This window comes from Tachyglossus aculeatus, chromosome 9, assembly GCF_015852505.1.
Source record: "Tachyglossus aculeatus isolate mTacAcu1 chromosome 9, mTacAcu1.pri, whole genome shotgun sequence".
Classification (NCBI taxonomy): Eukaryota; Metazoa; Chordata; class Mammalia; order Monotremata; family Tachyglossidae; genus Tachyglossus; species Tachyglossus aculeatus.
The window spans coordinates 8,843,343-8,866,898 of NC_052074.1; the positions used below are offsets into that span (position 1 = coordinate 8,843,343).

Here is a 23,556-nt window from a genome sequence, read left to right on the forward strand (position 1 = left end):
ATGGCATTTATTAAGCGCCTACTATGTGCAAGGCACTGTTCTAAGTGCTGGGGAGGTTACAAGGTGATCAGGATGTCCCACGGGGGGCTCACAATCTTAATCCCCATTTTACAGATGAGGTAACTGAGGCACAGAGAAGTTAAGTGATGTGCCCAAAGTCACACAGCTGGCAGTTGGCAGACCCGGGGTTTGAACCCATGACCTCTGACTCCAAAGCCCGTGCTCTTTCCAATGAGCCACGCTGCTTCTCGAAGAAGCAATAAGTCCAGAGAAATCTCCAATGGATAATAGTTCTGACCAGTGATTGGTTATGGGGACTTGGGCAGATAATTTGATTTACCTGGTAGGAGAGCAAACGTTGTTTATGTTGATTTAATATAGCATTTGTAGCTCAGTAACAATTTTAGGCAATGTTCATTTGAGCTGCAATACAACACTCCAGGCGTAGAAGCAGTAAGTCCAGAGAAATCTCCAATGGATAATAGTTCTGACCAGTGATTGGTTTTGGGGACTTGGGCAGATAATTTGATTTACCTGATAGGAGAGCAAACATTGTTTATGTTGATTTAATATAGCATTTGTAGCTCAATAACAATTTTAGGCAATGTTCGTATGAGCTGCAATACAACACTCCAGGTGTACAATATGAAATCACAGCAAACGCAGTGGTGTCAGAGCTATCGACCCACCAACTCAGAGGAGCCTGAATATATATATAGCCCTGGTAAACCCCACAGCAAATTAAACACTGATTTTACATCTCTGCTAGCCTTCTGATCTGTGCTTCTTGAGTTCTATGATTACCTGGTTCCATATCTTCTCTGACTGTTCTTGACTAGTCTGTTCCAGACACCTTTGATGTAGTTGTTTCATTTTTTGTTTTCCTTGCACAAGCTGACTTTAATAAGGGTTTGCGTACTATTTGGTGATGTCTTAGGGATGGAAATATGGAATTTTCCTAAGAAGAAATGTGGAAATTTTGGCGAAGACACACCAAGAAGTTTCCCTTTTGGGTGTTCTATTTCCTTTAAATATATCTCCATTTGCTTTATTTAGACTGAGAAATATAATTTCGATTTTTGTGTACTTTTGAAACAAGTTTTCTTTATAACAGAGTTTTTTGTAGGTTAAAGTTATAGAAGTTTCTAACAATGTTATATCTGTTTTCCCTCCAAAGAGACTTGAACTTTAGCTAGTCGTTAATACTACACTCACACAAATGTGGGATGTTCATTTGTTTTTTCAGTTCTCTGTAGCCTCTCTGGGATTGTGCAGAGTAATTTTGATATTATAAGGATCTGTTGTACAGAGATTTCAATTGCTGTATTTAACTATTCCATAGGTCCGAAGAAGTGAATTTAATTTTCTTCTCTCATTCTTGTTAATTATTCCAGTGCCATAAAGCATTTACTCACTTATAGAGTCAATATCGCGAACACTCCCAAAACTCTGGCCCCTGAAAGCCTCTTGGGGAAGTCTTGGGGGAATCCCTGCTGCCTGAATTTATGTGAAAAATGGATAGCTCAGAAGTGATTCGGTTGAAACTTTTTCCTGGCATCTTCTCTGTAAGATCTATGGTCAAAATGATCTAATCCAACGAATGAGAGTTTATATCTGAATAGCTCTCGTGAAGCATCTTAGTTTTGTTTTAAAAAAAATTCTGCTTTACTAATGAAAGAAAATATCTTTTCCCCACCGCAGGATCTCATACCAATATGATTTCAGCTCAGCAGCCTCCAGGTAAGAGAAGCAGACCTAGATTTTAACTTATTTACTTGAAAAGCAATTGCGGTATAAAATCTAATAGTGTCACTGCTCTTAACGTTTTATTTTTATAGGTGGACGGGGACCATATGTGGAGATAATTGAACAACCCAGGCAAAGGGGCATGCGCTTCCGGTATAAATGTGAAGGGCGGTCAGCAGGAAGCATTCCAGGGGAACACAGCACTGACAATAATCGAACATACCCTTCCATACAGGTAATTCTTTCTAGATTTGGGCTGTCTCTAAGCTCTGCTGGGTCTTTCTCTGTATTGCATTGATTTTTGTCCGTCTGTAAAACCCCAACCATGATACAGGTCTCATTAATTTATATATTATAAAGTTTTTATTCATTCATATTGATGTCTGTCTCCCCCTCTAGACGGTAAGCTCATTATGGGCAGGGAATGTGTCTGCTAATTCTGTTGCGTTGTGCTCTCCTGAGTGCTTAGTACAGTGCTCTGCACATCGTAAGTGCTCCAATAAATTCCTTTGATTACCAGCCAGTTGGTTAGCCGACTGAAACAGCCTTTTACTGGTCTCTCTGCCTCCAACCTCTTCTCTTTGGTTTAGCTTACAAAAAGCTGTAAGCCTCATCTTTCTAAAGAACACTCAGAATACATCCGTTCCCTCCCACATTTCCAATAGCTTCTCGTTGCTTTTTGCATATTGATCAACTACTTCAAGACTGTCCATCAGTTGGTGTTCTTCTTTTGTATCTGCTGCTCTCTTCTTCTGCCCCACCCCACTATTTTCTCCCACTAAGCAAAACTTCCTAATTGATATGGTCTCTCAATCAATCAGTCAATCCTTGACTCTCTCGTGCTCTCCCCCCCGAACCCCATTCCATCCATATCACTCACCCTCCCCACTCTTCACTCTCCCAGGTCTCTTGTCTCTCTTCCATCTACCCACTTCTCCTGCTTTCCCCTCTTCCAGGAATGCCCTTTCCACCAAGCTTAGCATCAGCAAACCATATCTGGCATCCCTCCCTTCCTCACCTTCAAAAACCTCCAAAAAGCCACCTCTTTCTAGAGACTTACCCTGATTGATTCCCTCTCTTGCTCCCCCCCCCCCCCCCCCCCATACAAGTGTCTGGTCATCCCATCAGCCACTTCATTACTTATGTATTAATCTATTTTTTGTTGCTCCATTAGTTGGTCTATTAGCTCTTTTCTCCCATCTTACAGCACGTTCATCAAATTAGATGTATTGTCTACCGTCTTTAGAATGTAAGCTTCTTTTGCTTCTTTTTAATTCATAGGGTGATCTGTACAAAATAAGTGTTCAATAAATGCTGTAGGTACTGATATTTTGTCAGTCTTCTGGCTTCGTCAAGCATGTCTGCCTCACAAATCATATGTGGTTGATTTTTGATCTTTGATTGATATGTGAAGGAAGCTGCATGGCCTAATGAATAGAGCACAGGCTTGAGAGTCAGAAGGATCTGGGTTAATCAATCAATCAATCAATCGTATTTATTGAGTGCTTACTGTGTGCAGAGCACTGTACTAAGTGCTTGGGAAGTACAAGTTGGCAACATATAGAGATGGTCCCTACCCAGCAGTGGGCTCACAGTCTAGAAGGGGGAGACAGAGAACAAAACAAAACATGCTAGCAAAATAAAAGAAATAAAATAGATATGTACAAATAAAATAAATAAATAGAGTAATAAATACGTACAAACATATATACATATATAACTGTTATTATCCTAGCTCCACCTCTTGTCTGCTGTGTGACAGCAGTGCTCTGCACATAGTAAGCGCTCAATAAATACGATTGATAATGTGACCTTGAGGAAGCCATTTAACTTCTCTTTGCCTCAGTTGCCTCATCTCTAACATGGGGATTAAGACTATGAGTCCCATGTGGGACATGGACTGTGCCCCACCTGATTATCTTCTGTCTACCCCAGGCCTTAGTAAGCAGTAAGAACTTAGAGCTTAACAGATACCATAAAAATAACTTAAAAGTATTCATTTTCAACAGGACTCTTATGACTGTTTCTTTGAAGTTATATAAGTGGTACACATTCACTGTACTGGGGGACAAAAAAACAACAACAGATTTTTCAATCAAAGTAAACTGTGAGCCAAATAGTAATTTTGGGCAGTGATAGGTGTTATTTTGTCCAATTTTAATAAATTAGGCTTTCTTCAGAAATTTAAAATTCCATACATTGCAACGTAACCTTAAACTTCAAAAAAAATTCAACAATATTCTAAAACCTCAGGTGGGATTCTGCACATTCAGAAGTCATAATTCAGAGTATAATGAGGTCTTACTGTACTTTAAGTAAAGAGCACAGAAGAAAATCTCAGGAATGAGAGAAGGGAGGCGGAAAGGGGAAGGGAGAAGAAGGAACAGGAGAAATGCTTGGCAGATGGTTTGCAGAAGCAGTAAGGAGTTTGGGGGAAAGATCCAAGGGAGAGAATGGGACATTGGAGAAAGAGTCCCCCACATTGGCATTGTTAAGTAAATCCACAGAACCCAGTTCTTTTTTAAACTTTGCCTTGTACTGAATCCCCAGTTTGGCTTCAAGGCTCTCTGCCAGTTCTCTCCAGTTTGTATATTGACTCTCTTCACCCACTTGCCCACAGCTTGTTCTCTTTGCTCCTCCCAAACTCATCTTATAACTGTATCTCACTCTTGACTCTTCTGCCATGCTGTGCCCCAGCCTGGAATGCCTTTCACCCCTGAATCTGCTAGACCACAGCTCTTCCAAAGCTCTTTTAAAATCCCACCTCCTTCCCCCGTCACCGACTCAGACCAGCACTCACTCCCAGCTCTTGTATAATATAATCCTATCCTCAGTACAGGTATATCTATTTATTTTGTCATGTATTTATACACTATTGATTATATTCATTTGTTCAACTGTTTCATCCTGATGTGTGTGTCCTGCTTCCAGTTTTATACTTGTTCTTCCTCCAGGTTTCACTATTTAAATAATTTTTATCTGTCTCCCCCCAGGAGACTGCAAACTACCTGAGGGCAGGGAATGTATGCCTTGCTACTCTTGTACTTTCCCGAGTACATTGCCTCTCACTCATTAGGCGCTTAAGAAATGCTACTGGTTGATTTGAGAATTAACTTAGGAATCATAAGAAATGTCATTACTGGGTCATACCAACAGTCCATCCAGCTCAGTAATTCTGTTTTAATTATTGCACCAGAATGCTTGGAGGAATCATTTAATGATTGCCCTCCTTGACATTGATCCGAGTGTTTAGATATGTCCTCTAGCATCCCTGACTTTTCTCCCTTCTTCCTCCCTAATTTTTCCTGTACTAAAACCCATAATGGATTGCTGGTTCACATTCCAGCTGATTCCTCTCTTCTTTCTTTGAGCCACTGCTAAGATCTCGAGAAGTAAAGCTATTTTATGGGTTATGCTGAGTTGTTGGATGCATCCTGTAGGCCATGTAGGTTTGGTTGCTCACTGTCAGGGCAGCTGTGGCGAAAGGAGGAAGCATAGGGAGAAAAACTGGTGTTCCCCTTAGAGAAAATCCAAAGGTTCTGTTCTTTGGATCGCTCTTTTTTCATTTGTTTTTCCTATCCCAGAGGCACAGCGTGCTCAGGGAATTTACTGCTGAAGAGTGTCCTACAGGAGGAATGGGGTGGTAGGAAGAGGCAGTTCCTCCCTTGCAGCCATTGTGGAATTGTAGGAGGGTGAGAAAATGTGAAGTTTTAACATCAGGGTCAGGAGTAGAATGAAAAGCTGCTTATTCAGTTGAGCTTATGCCCCTAAAATCTTGTACCCCATAAAATGTTTTTACAGTTTGGGCTTATCACAGTTCAAAGGGAACCTCTCCATCTCATGCTCTGCCCCCTTCCCCTGTCTGTTCCTTGCTTTTGGTTGAATTATTGTTGTTTTTCTGTAAATGTATTTGCATAACCCCTTTTATCAGATGGTTTCAGTGCACTCTGTTTGAGTGATATTTGTCAAATCCTCCCCTTTCTTTCCTTTCCCAGTGTCCCTACTGTAGTTCAGGTAGTCATCATTGTCATCAGTAGTATTTGAGTGCATTCCAAGTGTAGAGCACTGTACTAAGTTCAAGGGAGAGTGTAGTATAAGCCAAATACCCATTCCCTACCCTCAAGGATTTACTGTCTAGTGGGGAGAGACAGACAAAAATTATTACAAACATCAAGAGCGGGAGGAAGAACAAGGGTATAACAGGTGTCACTAGTAAGAATATGTCCGGATGAAATAGCCCAATAAATAATTGAATAGTACATATAAGTCAAGTTCTCAGGATGGATATTGTATTCATACATAAAAGTGGGTAAGCATACCTAATTCTAAGGGTGACTGGTGTTTTAAATTACTCAGGGAAGACTTCTGGGACAGTTTGGATTCTTAGGAAGGTTTTGAAATTGGGAAAGCTGAGATTTGGCAGGTTTGTGGGAGAAGAAAGTTACAGGCCAGAGAACAACATAAACAGGGGTCAAAGCACTTAGTACAGTGCTCTGCACATAGTAAGCGCTCAATAAATATGATTGAATGAATGAATGAGAGCAGAGAATTCAACACAACACATTTAGAAAATGAGCTTAGGAGCAAAGAGTGTGAGCTGGAGAGTCAGATGAAGACAGTCAATTTTAAGGTGGGCAAAGCTGATGAAGCCAATTGTAAGGAATTTTTACTTCTCGTGGAGGGAAAGATCAAAAAAGTGATCCAGGCAGCAATGTATAGTGCAGACTACAGGAGGAAAAGGCTGGAGGCAGTGTAACCGTGATATGACAAGGGCTTACACAAGGTTGGTAGCTGATTAAGTGGAAAAGAAGATACAGATCTGGGAAAACATAGGGGAAGAATTGGCAGGATTTAGCAGTTGGGTGATTGTGAAAGCTGAAAGAAGGGGAGGAGTCAAAGATCTCACCAGGGTTGTGGCTTTCTGGGAAAGGGAAGGTGGTGTTATTGCCAGAGTGGGGAGGAGGAGGAGGAGAAGAATGAGGAAGAGGAGGAGAAGAAGAAGTGGGTTTAGAAGGAAAAGTGGGACGTTCAATTTTATAAATGTTGAGTTTGAGGTGCATGTGGTACAGCCAAGTGGAGACGTACTGGAGGCAAGAGAACGAGAAGGGTGGGTGTGAGGTTGGGTCTAGAGAGGTTAGGCTGTATGCTTGGATTATGGCATGCCTCTTACAGAATGCTTTTGAGCTTTTTGGCCTCTAGTCATTTCCCTCCAAGCTCTCCTGCACACAGTGGTAAAAATTATTTTCCTCAAGCGTTATGTTGATTATATTCGTCTTCTTCTCCAAACTCCAAAGGAACAACTAACTGCTTCTTGAATCAAATTCCTGGACCTTCAACCCTTTCATTCCTGGCCTCCCTATTATTTTACTGCTGCCATACCCTACTTTCTTCAGATTCATGATCTGTCTCTTCTTCAGCCTCTAATCCGTAAGGTCCTTGTGGTCAGGGATCAACTGTACCTACTGTTTTTGTTCTCCCAAGAGCTAAGTTCGAGTGCTCTGCCCACAGTAGGTACTCAATAAATACCATTGATTGATTGCCCCAACCAGGTAAATCTACTGCTGCCTTTACTCATTATTTCACCTTCTTACCTCCTAACCATCACAACGCCATTTCTTCTGCTTGGAAGACGTCTTTATTTACCATCTACTGAACTGTGGTTTCTTTCCTTGAGGTCTTGGCTCAATGCTCACTTCCTCCATGTACTTTTTCCGGAGTAATCACATTTGGCCCCAGTGCCAGGCACAGCCTTTACATCCAACTACTTGGCTGGACAATCACTCCAGAAAACTCAGTCAATCTTCTTTCTTTTCAACTCCCTGAATATTTAGTCTTTATGTGTCTGTTTGTGTTTGCTCTGCCTCCTCCATTACCTTGTAAGCTATTCTGTTACTCCTACAACAATTACTAGAGTGTATTTTTTATTCAGTAGGCATAAATAAATATATTTGGCTAATGTAAATACTTCTGCAAGTCAAGATAAAGTTTAATCTTGTTTCTGTGCTTTGTAATGTGAAAACAATGCTGGAGTCATTAAGCATGTATTCATATTTTCAGAGAAATTTTCTATTCAGGTCACCCTTTATTCTCATTAGTACCCTTATACTTAGTCAAAATTGCACAATTTTCATTGAATCAAAAATTTCCAATGCATGGAGTGGGTTGAAGACACATGATTTTTTTAAGACTCAGGGACACATGGAAGAAGCACAGATTGATGAATGCTATTCATCTATAACTTGAGAAAAGCAAGCTTTCCTAAATCCTCCACAGAGCTCATTCCCCTCTCCCAAGATGCTAGGTTGGGAAAGTGTCTGTAGGTTCATAGGGACAACCACGTGTTTCAAAGCCTTCTAGACCTTTTGTTGATTTGGCACAACCACGTAAGTGCTGTGTATTCTTCATTTTCCTTGCACCTTGGCAGAGTGAAGCATATTCTGGGGCCAATCACCTGAGGCTCGGGGGAATTCAGGCAGAGGTGACTGCCCTGCACAGTTTGGAACGGGCTGAAATACTGGTGATTTGCCCCACACCACTTATGTATATACTTGTTATTTATTTATTTATATTAATGTCTGTCTCCCCTTCTAGACTGTAAGCTTATGTCTACCAACTCTATTATATTCATTCATATAGTGCTCTCCCTAGTGCTTAGTACAGTGTTGTGCATAAGTGCTCATTAAATATGATTTGATAAATTGAGAACCACTGATTCTCCAATTAATCAGAGCATCTTCAGGGATGGCTTCGCCAAGCTATACTTAAAACCTTATTCTGTTTTTTGGCCATTTTAGTGTGCACTTTAATTAGCCAGTATTGTGCCACCAAACATCACAGATGTATAAGTGTTCTAAAAGAACAGAGTCCTCCACAATCAAGCCACTTTAGCTGACTGAGGTGTGGCGCAAAGAGGGCTCTGAAAAGTCAGCAGATTTTGGTCTTGGTTGGTTTGGGAGAACTTCCCCTGCATGGGATTGGGGGGTGGGGGGGAGAGAGAGAGAAAGTTTTTTTTCTATTTGTATATAGGTACAATCCACTAGATTGTAAACTCCTTGTGGGCAGGGATCGTATCTGCCTTCTCTATTGTGCTGTGTCCTTCCAAGCACTTAGTACAATGCTCTGCACACAATAATCACTCAGTAAATACCATTGATTGGTTGATTTAAGGGTGAGGGAGAAAGGCAAACTGTATGTATGAATGTATGGTTTTTGCTTTCTTCTTTTCCCCTTGGATTTGGTAATGTGCAGAATTTCATGGAGGGGAGGATGAAGGGTTAAGCTTGGTAATGAATTTGGTGATGCTCCAATGGCCAAGCTTGATGTGAGGGAAGTCTAAGACTCAGAAGACAAAGGGGTCCCACAGGTTCCCGGCGGCCTTCCTGTCAGCTGTAACTGCTCATCATCTTCCTTCTCCCTTTTCATCCCAATTCGTATTTTTCTGGCTCCAGGATCTCTAGGCATGAAGTCAGTCAGTCGTATTTATTGAATGCTTACTGTGTGCAGAGAGTTGTACTAAGCACTTGGAAGAGTACGATATAACCATGCAGACAGATTGTTTCAGGCCCATTTGGACATTCGAGGGACAGGAAATCCCAGCTGTAGCATTGCACTTTACCGGGGTTCGGAAAATGCCAATAGCTGTGGGGAAGGAGGTTTCTCAGCCTGTGATTCCTGAATTCTGTGACCTCAGTTGGGCACAAGGACAATAGAGGAGAGAGAGGTTTGGGGATCCTGGTGAAAATTTTAGCCTCTAGGGCAAGTGGGCCCTTAAAGGTAATTCATATGGAGAGGGTCCAGTGACTTGCTCATGTCAAAGAAGAAAACTTGGCTTCTTAACTTCCCAACTTATGCTACATGGAAAATATCATCCAGCCACGCAACTTAGGTCTTCACTCCTGTTTCAGTACGAATGGTTCCTTCAGCAGTGTATATGTTAGAAATGAAATGTACAATCTGTGAAAGTATTTCTCCTTTTTTCAGATTATGAACTGCTACGGAAGAGGGAAGGGAAAAGTGAGAATCACTTTAGTAACAAAGAATGAACCATACAAACCTCATCCTCATGACCTAGTTGGAAAAGACTGCAGAGATGGCTACTACGAAGCAGAGTTTGGGCAGGATCGCAGAGCTTTATGGTAAGAGATGTAGTTTATGGGTCGTGTCCGAGGAAGTGAAGCAGCAACAGCAGAGATGACAGCTGCAAATCTAGAAATAAGATGGACATAGTGCTATTAGAATAGGGGATGCAAGACTTCTTTGTGACTTGAAGGTTATATCCAGTGTCTTTATAATTAGATCTTGATTCTGTAGTGCTTGAAAAAAATTTTCCAGGAAGAAAAATATCCCTAGAAAATTTTATTTATGGATTGAATAGTCCTGTCTTAACATCTTTTACCTGGCAGTCTAAATTTCTTGTGAAGTCAGTAAGAACTGTATATGATTGTAAACTCACTATGGGTAGGGAACAGGAAGGTTGTATTCTACTCTCCCAACTTCTTAGTGGAGTGCTCTGTACATATAAGTGTTCAATAAATACCATTGATCGATTAAGGTACAAAATTAGATCCTTCAGGTATTCTCTAAAATTTCCATTAACAAACCATTTAACATGAACATTAGATATGTTAGATTAATTCCCTGACTTTTTGCATGACCTATATTGATTTTTCATTGTAAACTGTAAATTAATTTACTAACACAAAATCTGCTACATTTGCTTTATCCCTTTCATTCATTAATTCCTTTCATCCGTTTTTACGTCATGACTGGTTGTTTTATATACTGAAAGGGAGAAGTATAGATAGATGGGTGGATGGACGGATGAAGCTGGCAGTGTCACTCTTGTATCGAGAAGCAGGGTGGCTTAGTGGAAAGAGCACGGGCCTGCGAGTCAGAGGCCCTGGCTTCTAATCTTGGGTCCATCACTTGTCTGCTGTGTGATCTTGGATAAGTCACCTTACTTCTCTGTGCCTCAGTTTCTTCATCAGTAAAATGGGGATTAAATCCTATTCCCGTCTACTTAGAATCTACCCCAGAGCTTTGTAAAGTGCTTGGCACATAGTAAGCGCTTAACATGTATCATAATAACTATTGAGAGAGATGAGAGACATACATGGGACCGGGGATTCCCCACATGTAGCAGTAGCAATAGTAACCACAATATCCTAACCCTTATAATGACAAGCAAGTCTTCCGCCAAATCAAATCAATCAGTCGTATTTATTGAGCACGTCCTGTGTGCAGAGCACTGTACCAGCACTTGGGAGAGTACAATATAACAAAGTTGGTAGACATGTTCCCTGCCCACAAGGAGCTTGCAGACTAGAGGGACCAACAACAACAAACAACAATATCCAGATTATAAAACTACCCTCTTTGGCCCCTGCTGGATCTTAACCCTGCTTTTTCTCGGTTGCCAGAAATGTCATAACCCTCATTTAGCTCCTCCATGATCTTTAAGCTCACTGGTCCCATACTCACAGAGATCATCCCTATCCCCATTAGTTTCTTCATGACCCTAACTCAATCATAGGCCCCCAGAGACAATCCATCACTCCCCTTTAGAAATCTGGAAGTAACCTTCATTTCCTGGACCAGGATTCCCTTTTCCAATCCTGGTCTGATTTACTCTAGAATAATAATAATAATAATAATAATAATAATAATGGCATTTGTTAAGCACTTACTATGTGCAAAGCACTGTTCTAAGCGCTGGGAAGTCACCCCACTCCCTTGGGCCAGTTTTCCTGGCAGAATTAATTCCAGCCATCACCAAGCCTGGTTATAATGGTTCTACTTAAAGGAGATAAGGAATTCTCAGGTAAAACACTTACAAGTCATCACAATCCGAGGTTGTCATGGTGGGGTGAAAAAGCAAACCTATGTATAAATAGTGTGATCCTTTCAATATGGGCTGAACATCAGTGAAAACCATTGGAAACGCAGCTAACCTTTCCCACCATCAACCTCTTAATCTCCACATCTCCTTTTTTTCACCTGGAAATCCCTCCTGCTTCATATCTGAGAGACCACATCTCTTCATCTTTAAAGCCTTTCTGAAATCACACCTTTAGGAAGCCTTTCCTGATGAATTTCTAATCTCCCTGTTTTTGATCGCCCATGTCCCCACTTCATCACCTAAGCACCCCAGTACTCACAACTCCTTATAAGCACTTATGTACAGATTCCTATTCCTGTTCTATTACTTCCTCCCATCTGTCTCCCCCATTAAATTGTAAACTCCTTGAGGGTAGGGATCATGTCTATTAAATCTCCCAAGCACTTTTGACACCACTTTTAAAAAGTGTTCTGTACATAGTAATAATAATAATATTAATGGTATTTGTTAAGCACTTACTATGTGCAAAGCACTGTTCTAAGCACTGGGGAGGTTACAAGGTGATCAGGTTGTCCCACAGGGGGCTCACAGTTTTAATCCCCATTTTACAGATGAGGTAACTGAGGCACAGAGAAGTGAAGTGACTTGCCCAAAGTCACACAGGTGACAGTTGGCAGAGTCGGGATTTGAACCCATAACCTCTGACTCCAAAGCCCGTGCTCTTTTCCACTGAGCCACGATTATTACTAGTGGTCAGTATCATCATCTTGGTCTCTAAAATATACAGACGTGTTTCCTGAATCCCGTGGTTATGGGGCTGCTTTCTCTTCCCTCTTCTGATGTCCTTATCACAGAAATGTCAACGTTTGTTCATCAAAAGTGCATTTGCTGGTCCGAAAACTTGCATCTGGTTCCCAATTTCCATGAATGAGCCCCAGTTTGCATCAAATGGTTCCTGTAAAATAATAATTTTGGCATTTATTAAATGTTTAGTACATACTAAGCACTGGGATAGATACAGTGTTCTAGATTGGACAAAGTCCATGTCCCAAATAAGGCTCACATCTCTCTTATCCCTATTTTACAGATAAGGAAGCTGAGGCTCAGAGAGAGTAAGTGACTTGCCCAAGGTCACACAACAGAGCAGTGGCTGAGCTGGGCCTAGAACCCAGATCTTCTAATTTCTGTGTTCTTGATTTGTGCATGATTCCCCACAAGTATGAAGTACAGGAGGGTTTTTTTTTAATAGATGCTTTCTTAGCATCAATTTTGAGCAAAAATACTTAATCCCAATGTATTGACTCATTGTGGGCAGGGAACATGTCTATCAATTCTGTTATATTGTACTCTCATTCATTCAATCGTATTTATTGAGCGCTTACTGTGCAGAGCACTGTACTAAGCGCTTACTCTCCCAAGTGCCTTGTACAGTGCTCTGCACACAGTAAGCACCTAATAAATATGATTGATTTATTGATTTTATTCTAGGTTTATTCCCACTTTAGCCTGATTTGTTCTGCCATTTTCATAACTACTAGTTCTATGTATCTGTAATGCTGTTTTTCTCCTCTTCAAAATAGCATAGATGAGCAGGGTAAATAGAATATTGGGAAATTATGGTGTGGTCTACTGCTAGTCATTGCAGATTAGTTTAATCCTAATCTTGTTTTAGTGTTCCTGAAAGTGATAATTATAGTATGATTTTTTCATCATAATTATCAGGCAAAGTAATATCTTCCTATGGCCCTACTGACTGTTGATTTCATTAGGACTGCTTACATGGCATCTTTCTGGACCACTTTTCTGATTTTAAGAAGTCAGTACTCTATAAGAGTGGTTAAGTTATTGCTTTATCAATCAGTAGTATTATTGAGCACTTATTGTATACAGATCACCGTTCTAAGCGCCTGCGAGAGCACAGTACAACAGAGTTGGTAGAAATCATTCCCTATCCACAAAGACTTTGCAGTCTAGAACTAAATGTTTATAAATGAAATTTATGTAAATATTCTTATGACTTTACTGTTCCCCTATCCCAAATCCACTTAAATATCTGCCTTCTAACTCCCTCTGTAGACTGTCAACTCCTTGTGGGCAGGGATTGCATCTACCAATTCTGTTATACTGTACTTCTCCAAGCTCTTAGTGCAGTGCTGTGCACACCATAAGCACTCAATACCATTGATGATTGAAACTGTTGGTTCTATTGTATTTATTGAGCACTTACTGTGTACAGAACACTGTACTAAGCGCTTGGGCGGGTACAATATAAAAATAAGTAGACACATTCCCTGCCCATAACAAGCTTAGTCTAGTAGGCAATTGAAGAGTGAAATTCAGTTACTGAAGCCATTGCTTATCAAGGCTGGTAAATACATTTTTTTTATCATTGTTCATTGTTAATCTAGATTTTTAATAAAAGCTTGCTGGGCTTGGGTTTTGAAAATACCAGTAGTTGGTAACAGTGATTGGTAAGGCTAAGGGTACGGGACTACTAGAAGTCAATGATCTAGGGATGAGAGTTGAGGTAGCTTAATGGGACACGACGTGCAGTACTTTCAGAATTGAAAAGATGCATAACTGGGCTCTCCCCAAGCAGTTGCAAATAGCCCCATGCTTTGTCTTGGTGTGTGTCTGATCAAGAAATGAGTTTGTTTCAAAATGAGAGTTTGACTAAGAAAAATGTGCCCTTCGCATAGATGAATTGAGACCTGGCCTGGGGGTTATTGATTGGAAGAATTCTTATTTAGTGTCATCAGAGAATGGGTCGTGTCAGGTAATCAAATATACTGGAGTAAAATGGTCAGAATGTTGGTCATTTTAGTTGACTAGAGTGGAATTGAAAAGTGGGTGGGGCCGGGCAAGGGGAGAAAGAAGAGAAAATAAGAAAGATACTCACCATCTTCTATTGTCTTCAGTACCCATCACACGATTGATCAGTTGAAACGGGATTACCACTGATGCCCAGGGGCACCAGTTCAGCTTCTGGCCTTGAGCGGGCCAGTTGTCAAGGTCACTCCTCCCCATCCCCTCTCTCCTCCCTCTCCCACCCCGGGCCTTTTCCTACTCCCTACTTAGGGAGGGTGATGTGTGCTAGCCATCTTCTTCCTTACTGCCCCTCCCTTAGGCTGAAAGGCGGTTGACCAGTTTCCCAAAAGAGTCAGTTGGAAAGATCCTCAAATTTCAGAACCCTCCTGCTGAAGTCAGGACACCTATTCACCTAATTTTGAATAACCAGTCCTCAGGGTTGCTCAGCGGAACAGAGGGTTGAGAGAGGGAAAATACCATATTTATTTAAAGGATGGAAGCCAGGGGAGGAGGAGAGCTTAATTCTAACCCTTTTAGAGTCACGTAAATTCATGTGTGGGGCTAAATTGGTATAAGCTAGAATAAATGGTGATATCGGTGCATTTACAAATCCCCAAGCAGACTTATATGTGCACACCCTTCAAATTATGGACACATTGGACTCATTATTATAATAGATGCCAAATAGCAAAGTCTAGTAGGTGTGAAGGCATTTAATTTATCGTTAAGGTTTCCTGGGGAAAGGGTTACCAGGATTAGTGGAGAGCCCCACAAGAACTAGTGTGATGTGGAATTTGAACAGAGAATAACTTTTCTAGAACTAAGTTTTGCTTCCTTATTCACATCCCCTCCCCCACTTTCACTCCCCAGCCATAATGATGTCATGGTTTTTCCATGTGGGAACAAGTAAGGCTGGTGGTAATACTGGGGAGTCCCCTGGCAGTGACCTGTGGTAATTATTCAAATTAGCAATTCTAGATGTTCAGAACTTTTCCATAAATATGACTGTGAAACTTTGTAAAAGTTTAACTTTTAAACATTAAAAGCTTTGTATTTCTCACCGATTCCCACTTCAATGAATTATTTTTGCTATTTGAGCTACCGAAACATTCATCATTCCCTCAAGGAACCTAATTTTTTTAAGATGTCACAATATATATGTATACATCTATTTGTAGACATATATATATAAATGTATGTACACAGATACATATTGTATATTGTGTTGTATATTGGTGTTTTACAATTACTGATTTTGCTTTTGGGTTTAATTTCCATTTGTTTTTTTCTAGTTCAATATACGTGATATGAACAGGTTGAGGAAAAGCAATTATAAAACATTTTAAGTGAAACCTTTATCTCTTAGTGTTTAAGGGTTTAAGATTTTTAAGAAATGCTTTTTATTTGAAATTGAACACCCCATTCCTGCTAATTTCACACTTCTGACTGCTGTCAAGTATATATGAACTTTATTATTCATTGTCAAATCTGTCAACCTAATGCCATTTTAACATAAGATTTATGTTTGAATTGCCACATTTAATAAGGATAAGAATCTATTTTCACTTAACTAGTGATTAAGTGAAATGAGTACTATGTCAAGCTGAAAGTTCTTTTTTTGGTCTTCTGTTTTAGTTTTCAAAACTTGGGTATTCGGTGTGTGAAAAAAAAAGAAGTGAAAGAAGCCATCATTTCACGAATTGCAACAGAAATCAATCCTTTCAATGGTGAGTAGGTTTTAAATGACTTTGTTACTCATCTACGCAGCAGTATTTGAAAGTATAATAAAAGTAAAAGACAAGATCCATACTCTTCTCAAAGGATCTTAAAATCTAATAAGGGAGAACAGGCAAAGTAAATTTATACAGACAGTGAGAGGAGGAGGAGGAAAAGTGGATGCAACTGGTAATAGCAAGGGTGTGGAAAATGAATAAATGACTAAGTGAATAGGTAGATGGAGTAATACATAAATTGCTGTATACATAAGTGCTGAAGTTGGCTGTTGAGATGACAAGACTAGGGGTATTGCAAATTAATTGGGAATGCCTCCTGGAGATATGATGGGCTTGCTGGAGGGGTATGGATCTGGGGAGAAGTGTGGTTCGGTAGATTAGAAGAGGGAGGGTTTTGCCAGCAGGGTGAAGGGCATTGAGCAGTGGATCTGAGTTGTGAGAGTAGAGAAGAGGGCACAATAAGAAGGTTGACTGGAAAGAGTCAAGGGTGCAAACTGGGATATAGCAGGTGAGTAGAGCGGGTATGGAAGATGTGGAGAGGCTCGGAGCGTGGGGTCAGAAGCTTCTCTTTAACGCAGAGAGCATTAAATGGGCAGCCACCGGAGGTTGTTGAGAAGTTGTGATATGTTCAGACCCGTATCAGGGTTTCCACTGTGTGTGTGTTTGTGTCTTCTCCCTCTACTGCTGTTGGAGGGGTGGGGAAGAGGAGGTCTGACTGCCAGGGCATTGGGAGAGACAGGAGGCAACCCAGGCAGCTGGAAACCCACCCTCTGTGCTGAAGTCTGATGCATGCCTTTAAAATATCTCCCTTCAGGGGTCTGAGTAATTGGTCTGCATCTTGGAGAAATGCATGAAAATTGGGTTCCTTTACTCCATTTTTCAACTCCTGCACCTGGCTTTGAAGGAGCACAGAGCATTTCCAGCTATTCTGCTCTAAGATCCTTGAAGGCAGGGACCATGTCTAATATCATGTATTGTACTCTGCCACATGCTTAGTGTAGTGCTATGCTTGCAATATTCATTCATTCACTCAATTGTATTTATTGAGCGCTTACTGTGTGCAGAGCACTGTACTAAGCACTTCAATACATACTATTAATTGATTGTTAGAAAATGCCTATCTAATGGGATTATGTTAAGGATAAAGATCACTTTTGTAAAGCTTTTTTCCAAGAAGGAGCTTAATCCTGTGTATCTGCTTAGTTTGGGGAAACATGCTGTTGTCCCTCTGAATTGATGCTGAAATTCCTGGTTCCTGTTACCCAAGGTTAATCATCTTTGGAACTCTGGGCTAATAAATTTGTACACAACAGATTATATTTTGGTCATTAATATGAATAGTCTGACACCTATTGGACATCAAGTATTTTATTGTGGAGAATTATTAAATAATTACTAATCACCCTCTTCAGTGTGACACTTTACTGAATTCACTTTACTAAATCATTCAGACATGATTCTTACCTTTAGTAGATTACATTCTAAAATGTCAGTGGATATCATTGAGTACCTGCTTCTAAAATAAGCATAGCAGCATTATCAAAGAAATACAGTGCTTGAGACACATGCTATATTTAGAGGCCAGAGTTCTGTTTAGCTCCTTTTAGAGTTCTTGATAGGGAACTCTCCTTAAAATAAAAACCAAAAAATTCAGTTGCTCCATCCACCACTTAATATCTATTAGCAATATTAACAATTATGCAGTTGCCGAGGAAAATAGCATCTCATGTACTGTTTTGTTTCTAAAAGTGTAAAATTTATTTTTGGAAAAAAATATTTGTTAAACATACAGTGTTAAATAAATCACTTTATCCTAACCAGTGCCAAATCAGCTCCAATCCTTTGTACAGGAATTCAGTGGTAATAGTTTAGTTATAGTAGCATAGTAGTCAGAGGTCATGGGTTCTAATCCTAGCTCTGCCACTTGTCTGCTGTGTGACCTTGGGCAGGTCACTTCACTTTTCTGTGCCTGTTACCTCATCTGTAAAATGGGAATTGAGACTGTAAGCCCCATGGGGATGGGGACTGTGTCTAACCTGCTTACCTTGTCTCTATCCCAGTGCTTAGAACAGTGCTTGGCACATAGTAAGCACTTAACAAATACCACATTTATTATTATTATCATTATTGTTATAGTGTCCTTCAGGCTTCAGGAATATGACATGGGAGTCTGTATTTTTTTCTATTGAGTACATATGTGTATTAATATAAGAACACAATAAATGCCAGGATTGGATTCAAACTATAGGTACATCCAATCCAGTATTTTGTTTCTGACAGTGGCAACAAGGATGCTTGGAGAATATGTAATTGTTGCCATCCTTGACGTTTATCCTAATGATTATTAACATTCTAACATCCCCAGTTTTTCTCACTGCAGTCCCAATTTTCTCTCAAGGAACCCCTTAAAGACTTCGTATCCCAGAATTTATCCAAATTCCCCTTTGAATCCACCAGTATTTTCAGCATGAAAAATTTACTGTGATAATTAATTTCATATGGGTACCACCTCCTGTCTTGTTCGTTGTATTTATTTTGAACCCAACAATTTTGTGTGAGAGATGGTGAACATTAATTCTGCTTGTCCTGAGAAGCAGCCTGGTGTAGTGGAAAGAGCATGGACCTGAGGGTCAGAGGATATGGGTTCTAATCCTGGCTCCACCACTTGCTGGTTGTGTGACCCTGGGTAGATCACTTAACTTCTCTGTGCCTCAGTTTCCTCACCTGTAAAATGGGGATTCATTACCTGGTCACCCTTTTACTTAGGTTCTGAGCCCTATGTGACACGGGGACTCTGTCCAAATTAATTATCTTGTATCTAGTCCAACACTTAATATAGAACATAGTAAGCACTTGACAAATATTATTAATATTATGATTATCTTTCCCTACCATTCATGACTTTGTAGACTTCAGTCATGTCAGCCTCCCCCTTTCTAAACAAAAGAGTCCTGGTCTTTTCATTTTATCTTCATGTGGAAGTTCCTCCATCTTGTTTGCCCTTGCCTATATTTTTTCCAGCTCTTCTATGGCAGTCAGAGCTGCTCTTAATGCTCCACGTGCAGGCACTCCTGGTTTTATATAGTCACAAAACTGCATTCTTTGCTCTACTAAGTTCTTGTTCCTTTTCTCTTGCTTTTGGGGGTATTCTGTCTCCCTCCTTCCCTCTATTTCTCACCTCTTGAGATTTAAACTTACTGTTAATTCTAAGGCAATTCTGTACCAATTGCATCCTGAGTATCTTAGCATAGAAACAGACTTCCTTTAAGTGATGAACAAAATAGTGAGGCATGACTATAGGATGTCCTAAGGAAAAGATGCAAGTTGAAGGGATCCACCATCTTGTGGCTGCTCCAAACATCCCGTTACCAACTTTGGAAACCAGATTCTGGGCAGGATGGATCACTGGTCTGACCTGTAATGCCATTTCTTATGTTCTTATACTCGTAAAGGAGCTAGGAAGGCAGGAGGACCAGCCCTGAGAGACAGCAAGGGGAAAGAGGAGCAGCTTAGTCAACTTTTGGGGAGAGAGTCCATTCAGTCGTATTTATTGGGTGCTTACTCTATGCAGGGCATTGTACTAAGTGCTTGGAAGAGTATAATACAAGAGTAAACAGACATATTCCCTGCCCGCAACAAGCTTACTGTCTAGAGTCCAGGTGTGCAGGGAACAAGGCAAGGGCAAGGACTAATGTGGGAGCAGGAACATGGCCAGGGAGAGGAGCTGCGGAGAGGCCAGAGCCAGGAAAAACAGGTGGCACACTTGGGTTTGGACGAGGTATTTCACTCAGTATTAAACATGTAGGGAAAGATTTGTAGAACTGTAAAGTGACTCTGTACTACAAAGCTCACTAGAGAGTAAAAATAAGCCTGCATTTATCAGTAAGAGTCCTCTTGTATTTTTAAGGCAGGGTGATCCAACCCCCTTGGCCCAGAGAATCATATGTAGGGGCAGCCTCTCCTTCCCTCCTGTTTCTCTTCGCTTTCGTTCTGTTAACATGTTTGGTGATGGCAGACGGACAAGGGAAGGAGGGATACAAACACAATTGTCAGCGTATGCAACACGCAGACATATGTATGTCCTTGATACTAACACTGCCCACCTGGGCAGTAGGGTTTACAAATAGCTAATAGCATGTCGAGGCAGGGACTCACTAGTAATAATTGTCAGGCAGGGGTAGGAATTTCCAGCCTGAAATTCCTGTGAACATCCTGAAGCTCTGTGAATAGCATGCAGCCTGCCATATTTATTTCAGTCGTCTGCTCTGTGTCTGTTTGCAGGGCATGTTTTGTGACGGCTGTCTCCAATGGGTGCACACTTTTGTCATAATAACCATTATAATAATAAAAAACGTGGTTTTTGCTAAGCGCTTACTGTGTTCCAAGCTCTGTACTAAGCACTGGGGTAGGTACAAGATAATCAAATTGAACATAGTCCCTGTCCTACATGGGGCTTCCAGTCCAAGGGGGAAGCAAAACAGGTATTGAGTTCCTCATTTTACACCTAAGGAAGCTGAGACACAGAGAAGTTAAAGTGACTCGCCCAAGGTCACACAACAGATAAATAGTGGGACTGAGAATAGAAGACAGGGTCCCCTGATTCCCAAGCTCGTGCTCTTTCCACAGGGCCATGCTGCTTCTCTAACTCGGAGTTGACCGCCTGCAGGTTGGGTAAAGCCTGGCCCCAAAAGCCAGTACTAGCTTCCCAGTCAGCTAAGAGTGACTAGTCAAGGAAGGGCTCAGGCTAAATTTTCCTTTTTCACATATTGTATTTCTCTGTGCCTCAGTTTCTCCATCTGTAAAATGGGGTTTCAATACCTGTTCTCCCTCCCTCTTATACTATTAGCTTCAAGTCGGGTAAGGACTGTATCCAACCTGACTATCTTATATCCACCCCAATGCTTACTACAGTGATTGGCACATAGAAAGCACTTACCAAATACTGCAATTATTAGTATTATTATTACTACATGAGGAAGCACCCATTGGAGATAGCCATCACAAAATACACACTGCAGCAAATGGTTAACCCATTCTGGACTTCTTGCCCAGGGATCCACCCAGCTCCTCCTTGACTGACTAGTATTTTCAGCCTATACAACTTGCTTTGGTAGCAAGTTGCATGTATTCACCATTTGCCATAAGAAAATCTGTTTTCCCTCTTTCCTGCTTTTCCCTCTTTTCCTTTCCCCTCTCCTTTTCTGTATTCTGCCTTCCATCTTGTCCCGTGATTCAATCCATCAGTCAGACCTCTTAGAGACAGTGGTATAACCAGAGACAACTTCTAATATATAGATTTTTACATATGGAGGTAATTTCTTATATAGACACACATGTACAGATGGAAAATACATGTGTATATATTTTCTGTCTGTAAATACCGTTAAATTAGCAGAATGGCCAGTTCTTTAATTGGATTAGATGATACTCTCCTAATGTCTTTCCTAATGGCCTGTTGGGACTTTGAATTGAATAAAGATTATTGAATATAGATCTGGATGAAAAATCTGTTTAGATCTGTTCTGACAAATTTTATTCTTCAGTTGGAAATCTGAAAGACAAGCTCTAGATTTTTAGAAAAAAGTTTATGATCCAGTTTATAAAATACTGTTTCTTTAATCTTATATTGCTAATACTGCATTTTTTTTTTTTGCTTTGATACATTACCGTGTTATCTTACCTCATTTGGTCAATGTGCCTATCACAAAATCAAGATATGACTATTAGTCATTTTGGCATTCTTGCTTCAGAAATTTCCATTTAAGCTAGCATAAATTTTGAATTGCTTCTCTTTTAAAGTGGGAGTATTGGTTGACGTCAGGGCTTGTGAGTGTGGGGAGGCTTGACTACTGTCATGATACTTGCTTAAATTTAGGTTTCTTTGTCTAGTTGTAAATAGTCCATCATTCCAACTGTAAAATTTAACTTTGACAAGGTTTCATTGCTTTTGATGTTTCAAAATTAAAATATCACATAAACCCCCATAGAAATTTAATATTTGAATCAATAGACTTATCCTTTCTGTTTATTATTTCAGAATAAACAAATCAATCAATCAATGGTAGTTATTGAATGCTTACTGCTTGCAGAGCACTGTACTTAGTGATTGGGAGAGTACAACAGAGTTGGTAGACACAGTCCCTGCCCAAATGAGCTGAGTCTTTTCACATAACACTAAATATTCAGTTTTATTTATAAGTAGAAAGAAGTTTGAAATAGCTAAATTTACAATTTTTCCTTAAGACAGTTATAATTATGAAATTTGTATTTTGTCCAGGTTATTTGATCCATTTTGACAGATTTATTTAAATGCAAGGACTCTCACAGAATGCCTATCCAGAGAGTTGGACGATATTAAAATTAAAAGTCAGGAAAGAATTCAGCTCCTAAAGGAAAAAAATGAGGGAATTTGTTTTTTAAAAGGTCATATTTTTTCTTCTTTGTTTTATAAGTGTTGGGCTTGTGTCCAAGGATCAACTGTGGCACTTAAATTAGTTTCTAGTACTACGTTTTAAAAGGTTAACCTAAAAAAAGAGAACATAAATGTTGCATCATAATCTGTTCATCAAGTATGAAGTGAATTTAAAAATAATTCAGAAGGAATTGGTTTAGACTTATGCTTCCTCTTTCATAATAGTTCTAATTTTGTCAGCTATTTAAAAAACAAAGCAGTCTATTAAGTCTGTTGTAAGGCAAAAATTGGATGTATCATTTTCTTTAACAAAATAATGTGTTCCATTGTGGAAATTAGGAAGAAATGCATTTCTGAAAGTAATTTTTTTAGAAATGAGTTATTTAAATACTAATGTCCAAATTGCTAAAATTAAAAATTTGGAGTGTTTTGGGGGTGTACATTGTATGTTTTATGAGCTATAGGGTAAGCCACATAAATGAGATATGGTATTTGAAATTGGTATCTTAGGAGAAAGCGACTTGATATTGGAACTTTAAAAATCACAATTTTAATAGTCCAGAAGTGTTGGTTATAGGGAATATTTTATAAATGACGGAAATGAGGCACAGAGCGGTTATGCAGTTTGCCCAAGATCATTCAACAGGCTGGGATGAGAACCCAGGCATCCTGACCTCCAAATTCATGCTCTTTCCAGTAAGCTATGCTGCCTCACCCCCTTTGACCAGTCTTTTTCTTCTGTTCATTCTGGTAATGACTGTGTGTGTCATTATTTAGGTTGATGAAATATTTCTCTTGTCATTATTAAACTGGAAGACATTTGAAGGCAGGGGCTGAATTTTGCTTTAAAAAGTGACTTGCCTAGATATCAGTGTTTTGAAATCTGCCCTTTTCCGTTTTTTCGTACAAATCTAATTACAGTCGTCATTCGGTTATTGATACTTTATACCAGGTCAGCCTGTTAATTAAAATTTTCATTCAATTTAATATGGAGCTTTAGAACAAATGTGCCATGACCT

General features: G+C 39.9%; 1 protein-coding gene across 2 annotated transcripts in view; it reads left to right on the forward strand.

Annotated features, from left to right (window-relative positions):
- REL (REL proto-oncogene, NF-kB subunit) overlaps window positions 1–23,556 on the forward strand; it is a 46,425-nt gene that overhangs the window by 9,091 nt on the left and 13,778 nt on the right. For both annotated transcript variants that reach the window (XM_038751475.1, XM_038751477.1), the window contains exons 2-5: window positions 1,702–1,740; window positions 1,839–1,981; window positions 9,727–9,881; window positions 16,028–16,119. In XM_038751475.1, coding sequence (XP_038607403.1) covers window positions 1,702–1,740; window positions 1,839–1,981; window positions 9,727–9,881; window positions 16,028–16,119 — 429 coding nt within the window. The remainder of the gene's footprint in view (window positions 1–1,701; window positions 1,741–1,838; window positions 1,982–9,726; window positions 9,882–16,027; window positions 16,120–23,556) is intronic.